Below are 7113 nucleotides of genomic sequence, written 5' to 3'. Positions count from 1 at the left end.
CAGCCACTGTACAGTGAAATGCCTGTTGCTGAGAAAAGCTCTCTGTGACTTCAAACATTTTCCTGGAAATAAAGAGCTAACTTCCCGTCCCGTGTGCTGGATGCTGCTGGTGTGGTGGGTGCTGTGGGTGGGTTTCTCATGCTCAGGGGTGCGGGACCAGCACACGCAGCAGTGGCTGTGCTGGCAGGACCTGGGCTGGGAGGTGAAATTGCTGAGTGAGGAGGGCTGCGTCCCCTCCTGCTGCCCCCCTTCCACTCGTAGCACATTGGACGTCCCATGCAGAGCTCACACGGCTCTGCTGCCCGAAGCCGTTTGGTTGGACTGTCTCTGCATGTCTGTGCTGGCTCCCCAAGCCTTCTGCCTCCTGGGTGTTGTAGCCTTTCCCTCAGGCATGCCCCACCACCTGCTGTAGGGCTCCACGTTTTCTCACCAGCAGAAAAACAATTGGATTGGGTTCCTCCAACCCGTGTCCCAGCTGGCCCCTGGCTGACAGCCCCTCGTGCTGCTGTGGGAAGCCATGTGCAGCAACCAGTGGCAGCAAGAGAAACGGCAAGCCGAGGCTTTTCCCTCCCCTTTTGCCTTCCCCACCTCCCTTTCCCGATCGGGTGCGGTTTCCAGCTAACTGTTTTCCCAGCAGCTGAATCTCAGGGGGCCGCAGAGATGAGCAGAGGCAGCACCCCTGCAGCAGTCACACGCGGATTCTCGTCCTTCACCCCTGGCACTGTGGGATGGGAGGGGATGGGCCCCTGCTCCTGCCTGCCTGGTGGCTCCTGCAGGGTGGGAGCTGGTGGCACGAAGAGGGACCGTCACCCACCCTGTGCCCACCTGTATGCACCGCCTCAGTGGGCTCAGCAGGCTCCATAACACACAAGGACATGCAGGCTTTTCTGTGTCTTAAATTTCTTTATTGCAAACTACTAAAAATTACTGTTAGTAAAGCACGTATATATTATAAATAGCGATAAATTACCCCAAGTAAAGCAGGTGTATACTTATGATCAATTACTTATATGTATCCCTAAATTTACATATTATTTCTAAATGATAGCATTATAGCACTCATCAGATTGCTCCCAGAAGTGGCGCAAATCGATGCTGGACAGATTCTCACCGAGAAGATGGCCCATGTCGCAGAGCCTGGAGCCAGCCGGCCACCCCCAGCTTTGGTCCAGCCCATCCAGGTCTCACATACAGAAGTACATGGTGGGGAGCTCTCAGAGAGAAGCTACATTTTGGATAGAAAGTGAGTCATTTTTGTATCATTAGAGACATAAGGGGATGTAGGATGCCACCATCTGGGCAGCCAATAGATGCTGCTAACTTTTATTTTTTGCCCGGCATACCCAATAGGTGGTGCTGTTTTTTTTCTCAGGCCACTTTTGACTTTCTCAGACTGTTCTTCCTGTATTTCCAGCGACAGCAGTCAATAGCAGTTCCCATTTCCTACATTTTCAGACTCTTTTCCACTTCCCAGATAAGTTTGCTGTAAGAATTAAAGTTGTGTTTTTGCAGTGGAAAATTCCACTAACCTTGCACGTTCAAAAGTGATTGCACAGGCGTAACAGCGGGATGTATGTTGAGCAGATAAGGGGACAGTGAAAGGTGTCACTGTCCCAAAATAAAGAGGATGGCTAGGAAAAACAAGACAGGCAGTTGCAGAATGAGCCAGAACAAGAAGCTACGATATCATGGACCCCTCCAGTTCCAAAAACAAAAGGAGAAATTAAAGGTTGGTCAAATAAAACTGTACATACAGGACATAGTAATAAGTGTCAGGTAGGATGTGAACTTGTAGTACTCAGACAGTGAGGAAACGGGAGGAATCAAGCATTGGGTAACAGGCAATATAGGGCTATGATACAGTTGTTGCTGTGTGCTTCTGCTTGCAGGATGCCCGCCATTGCAATCCCGAATAAAAATGCTACCTCACCGAGATCCTCCCCTGAGCCTGTGTTACTGGCTGCAGATCGTTTCTCACATTTGCCATCGCGGTTTCTTGTTTTCACACTTACTGAGAGTGTCTCGGATGTGCCAGGCTCTCAGGGACGCAGCTGCACTTCGAGGATGCCAGCTGTGCTTCTCACGGCTGCTCCTGGCTCCGAGGCTAGCAGGCATCTTCCCATCACATCCAGGTTGCTTTTGGGGCTGCTCCCATCGGCTGCAAGGGCCCAGGAGGGGCAGCTGGTGAGCAGAAACCCTTCCCTCCAGCGCAAGGGGAAGGAATGGGTCTCCCTCCCTCCCTGCAGGGCAGCCTGCCCCTCCTTTTTGCTCATCTCTGTCCCTCCCTCCTGGTGCCTCACACGCACTGGGTGTTTGAGGGGAACTTTCCCGTATTACGCAGGCAGGGTTGTGGAACCCATTTTTTTGCAGAATGGTAGTCATCACCACGTAGTCACTTTTCAAAAGGGTAGGACTGCTGTCCTTTCTGGTCAGCAATCCTTCACTAACAGGCGTTTCTCCATCTCGTGGCACCGCCACAACCACACCGCTTGCAATTTGCTTCCCGCTCAAGGAGTTAGGCAAGGTAACCAACTGCCCTGTTGAGTGCCGTAATCTAGTTCTGCTTTCTGAATATCTGCCTAGAGCCCGTGGGGGTAGTTTCAGCTTTGAATCAGCTCTCAGCTCCAGTGGGAGAGCAGGAGGGGACACTGCAAGATGTATTATAATGTTCAGAAGAACTATTACTAGAGCTGTTTAGCATTGGCTTTTTTAAAAAAAAAATTATCCCAGCACAAAATGTTTTACAAGAGGTTTGCTTGCCCGGCCCTGCAGCCAGGTTTTGAGGACTCCATTGGCACGGTGGCACTTCCACCTCCACCACATTCCACCTCAAGGCAGCGCGAGCTGCAGAAATCCCGCGTGCTTCCTCCATCACATCCTCTATGTACAGAGCTCCCATCCTGCTGCACGGTACAGGCTGGGACCTGGTTGTGTTAGTTGTGCTGTGTTTACTCACCAGGACAGACAGGCTCAGCTCTACGGGGGGCTACCAAGCTGACCCCAAAGTGGACAGAAACAGCACTGGCCCAAACACTGCAGTGGAAGAAAAGGGATGTGAGGATGGAAACTTCTCCCTCTCCTGCATCCTCCGCACTTAACCAGGCATGTGGTAGGAACCTGAGAGTCCACCAAAGCGAGAAGACGTGAAGGTTGGGATGGTTAGTGTTCTGGAGAGAGGCAGGCCACCACGGCTGTTCCACAAACCACGCCCAGTCCCAGCAACCCCCAGCTAAAAGCAATGCTGACCTCCATGGCCAGTCCTTACTGGAACAATGCAAGTATTTCAGCTTAAATACCACTATAATCACATTCTGTTTAAGCACACAGTTACAGCTGAACCCCCAGCGTTGCATTTCGGTGTTTTTTTCAGTAACCTTTATTTTACGTAATCACTGCTTGACTGCTTAAAGCTTAGAATCACAAACATGCCTGAGCACCAGTGCTTTAAAAATAAAAATAAATAAATAAACTAACACCGAGTTTTCCAGCAACTCAGATCTTAGAACTCCTGAAAATAAGCCTTTTGAAAGGATGTTGGCCTTTAAGTAGGCAAAACAGCCTGTTATCTTGTGAGGTACCTGCAGAGTTCAAACATTTTAAAAACAACCTATTAATAAGTCAGCACTAATTCCTCAGATTTCCAAAAGGCTCAACAAAATAGTGAAATTTGACAGCAACTGTGCAATACAAGAATTGCACAATTATCCACATTGGTAACAAAGCTGAAAAAAGATCACAGCAACACTCTGGCCTATCCGATTAATACAAATTACAGGCAGCAAGTACAATGCCAGCCTTTTCCACGGGCTCAAAAATATTTTAAATTCAATTGATGTCCTGATCACAAACACTCCCTATGTGCAATAGGTGTGGATACCAGCTGTGATGCCAGAGGAATACAAGGGAGTGCTCTGTCAGCAGCAGCAATGGACAACTTATGATCAATGTCTCCTTCGACACTGTGCAAGTACTTCTGTTGCTTTTCAGTGCAATTCAGTCAAAAAGTAAGTAAGTGTTGTAAGTATTTTATTGATAGAATAACATACAGAGTCCATCAACCACTACACAGTTCAGAGCCTAGCCACGTATTTAGGCGTGAAATTAAGATCCGATCTTATGTTCATTTCAAAATGGAATCTTCACTCGCTAGAAGGGAAGAAAAAACAAACATAGTTAGGACTACTCGTCACTCCCATGCAGTACTGAAATTTGCAAAGCATTAGCAGGATCAAATGCTGCCCTTAATTATGCCATTTCTTCCTAGCTGGCTTTTGTAACTCACACTTCTGCTTATTCAACAGAAGTGCATTTCTTTCCTCTAGCGTAAAGACACTTTTTGGTCTTACTCGTTGGTAAATGACAGTTTCTTGGACCTGCCACTTCAAAGAAGCCAAGAAAGAGTTATCACTATAGATACTTACACTTATCCATTTTTAAAAAACAATCTTCAACTACTGAAAAGAATCAAGTTAAACAATTGCTTTTCGTACTGGAGAACCATGCCAAATTGCTGCTGAGAAAGCAGACAGGCAATTACAGGACATTTAAATAGATTAACCATCCTACGGACATCATCACAGAATTCCACCACTAAATTCAGTAGCAATCCTGTGGTACAGCATCTGTCCCCCAAAATGCAAAAAGCTCCACCTAAACTAGAAAATATTTTTAAAAATAATTTGAATAGTTCAATGAAAGCTACATATTTAAGATGGTAGAGCTGTGCAAAATAGCTATGCCTCCATTAAAGAATACTATTCAGCAACTTGAATATTTGATTTTATGTATGTGTAGTTTGTTTGTGATTAGTTTTAATGGGCTTTATTCAGCATTAGCCTCATTCAGGGCAACACAAATGCCAGTATTACCTACAGAAAAAGTAACTAAGCATGTAACTACACCAAAAACCACCAGGGTTATTAACCAGTAATCTTCAAGTCTTCCCTTCTTCCCTTTTATCAGATTTAATAACACATTCCACACTAATGATATTGGAAAAGCATAGAAGACCCAAGAAATATTGATAAGGAAGAGGGAAAGCATGCTGCAGCAGGAATACTGTATGGTAGAAAGGAATGAGATACAGAAGCAGCGCTAATCCCAGCAGACCACCTTCATCATATTCTTTTCATGAGACGCCACAAATGAAGCTGACCTCTAACACTATGCTAGCGACTGCATTTCAAAGTGAGTTGCAGTCACAAGGAGGTGTGTAAGACACCTGTTTTTGACCATCAGGTGCCTTTGTGAGAGCTGTGTTGCATGGATAAACTGGGACACAGGTTTACTGCATCCAGCTGAAAAGAGGTAGCTGAGTACAGTTAACATGCAACTCCAGTTATTCCTTCCAGAATAAGCAACATCTTTCAGCCATTTGTTTCCTCAGTGGAAATTCAGATCGCTACCTAAGCTAGCCTAAGTTCTGCTAGGCTACAACAGCGCTTTGACCTGTTTCTCTACACACACAGACATCCTGAAGAGTTTGGGGACCAACAGCACCAGCCAGCCTTCAGAGCCCTGGCCACCGGTCAGTGGATGCACAGGGCCTGCAGCCCATGGCTTGGCGTCTCTGACAAACATGGAGCAGCGTCAGGACTCCGGTAATTTGCACAGTTACCTTCTGCAAGCTCTTTTGCGATCCTTTCGAGCTCTTCACGCTTCTTCTTCTCCTCAGCCTCTATTCTCCTCTCCTCCTCAGCGATAGGCTTTAGGTAGTCTGCCGTTAACACAGTTGGTTAAAGACACGGTGCCTAACGCTCGGGGAGGAAAGCTGCGCACCTGCTAGCTCGCTCAAACCGGGATAAAAAACACAAAACAAAGAGGCGAGGAGAGGCGCAGCCACACAGACCCGCACCGCCCGGCGCTCCACGGGGCCGGGGGGAAATGGCGCCCGGGCGGCGGCGGCCTCAAGGTGCCCTTGCGGGGCGGGAGGGAGGCAGGGAAGCAAGGACGAGCCCGGGGTCGCTGCGGAGTCCCCCGTGCGGCACTCACCGTATCGCTTCTTGCCGTAGATCATCCCCATCAGCAGGGCCGAGTACCGGGTGAACTGCGGGGAGCAAGAGACAAGGGCGCGCCCTTCGCTCAGACCCCGCCGCCCTGCCCGGCACAGCCCGACCCTGCCCGGCCCGGCCCCGCACCGCGCCTCCCCTCGGGGCGAGATGGCGGCAGGAGCCGCCGCGGCCTCACCTTGATGAGGGGCGAGACCTGCACCGGAGGGATCATCCTGGCGGCTCGGCGAGGACAGGGCAGCGGAAGGGAAGCAGGACGGCGGCGGAAGAAGGCGGGCGGTGGAGGCCGGAGGGCGGTGGAAGGAAGGCGGGGAAGCACCGCCCGCCTGCCCCGTCCCATCCCGTTTCGCCCCGGCTCCTCCTCAGGGCGGTCGGGGTGGTGATGGCTTCCTCATGGCCTCTCCATGGGGACAGCCAAGGCGCCGTCCCCGCCAGGCGTTTCCAGCCCCAGCAGAAGGGCTCTCAGCAGCTCGGGGCTGCCGCACCGCCGGCTGGAAATGGCGCCCGCCGTCACCCACAGGAGAAGAAGAGAGAGAGGAGCACGTTGCACGGTGTAGTTACCTGCAATAAAATCTCAAGTAATAAGAGTTGGAGGAGATCTGTGCATCTCTCCCCACTAAAAAAGCGTTTCCTTCCCTGTCCTGTTCGGTAGTAGCAAACAGATGGGGTCAGTTACCAGACACTGTCCTAACCCCACGTTTACCAAACAGAGGTCTGCAAGCCAAATTCCTACAATGAATTAAAGCTTTGGAAAGGGACTCTTCACTCAGATAGATAATGATAAAACAGGGGGGAATGGTCTTAAACTAAGGATAGCTCTAGATTAGACGCTAGCAAGAAATTCTTCATTCAGAGGGTGGTGAGGCACTGGCACAGGCTGCCCAGAGAAGCTGTGGAAGCCCCCTCCCTGGAGGTGCTCAAGGCCAGGCTGGGTGGGGCTTTGGGCAACCTGGTCTGATGGGAGGTGTCCCTGCCCATGGCAGAGGGGTTAGAGTTGGATTATCTTTAAGGTCCCTTCCAACCCAAGCCATTCTGTGATGACAATGCTGCCTGAAAGTTGCTGTTAGCGTCTTCTAATGAGTTGAATGGATTCATCTTCAACATG

General features: G+C 49.7%; 1 protein-coding gene across 1 annotated transcript; it reads right to left on the bottom strand.

The window, feature by feature from the left end:
• Nucleotides 1-4009: 4009 nt before the first annotated feature.
• Nucleotides 4010-6438, bottom strand: ATP5ME (ATP synthase membrane subunit e). The gene is made up of 4 exons (XM_048051019.2): nt 6187-6438; nt 5992-6046; nt 5618-5716; nt 4010-4146 (listed from the first exon to the last, which is right to left on the bottom strand). Exons 1-4 carry the CDS (start codon nt 6346-6348, stop codon nt 4121-4123), a joined length of 342 nt encoding a protein of 113 aa, XP_047906976.1. The 5' UTR covers nt 6349-6438; the 3' UTR covers nt 4010-4120.
• Between the last annotated feature and the right edge of the window lie 675 nt (nt 6439-7113).

This window comes from Anser cygnoides, chromosome Z (genome assembly GCF_040182565.1).
Source record: "Anser cygnoides isolate HZ-2024a breed goose chromosome Z, Taihu_goose_T2T_genome, whole genome shotgun sequence".
Taxonomy (NCBI): Eukaryota; Metazoa; Chordata; class Aves; order Anseriformes; family Anatidae; genus Anser; species Anser cygnoides.
The sequence above is the reverse complement of the archived record's forward strand: the minus strand, read 5'-3'. Positions and strand labels throughout refer to the sequence as shown.

Coding starts and splice junctions, on each gene's coding strand:
- ATP5ME (XM_048051019.2), bottom strand. CDS start 6,348: ATGGGACGGGGCAGGCGGGCGGTGCTTCCCCGCCTTCCTTCCACCGCC. Junction 6,047..6,186: donor AGGTCTCGCCCCTCATCAAG/GTGAGGCCGCGG, acceptor TGCTCCCCGCAG/TTCACCCGGTACTCGGCCCT. Junction 4,147..5,617: donor CGCAAAAGAGCTTGCAGAAG/GTAACTGTGCAA, acceptor CTTCCCTTCTAG/CGAGTGAAGATTCCATTTTG.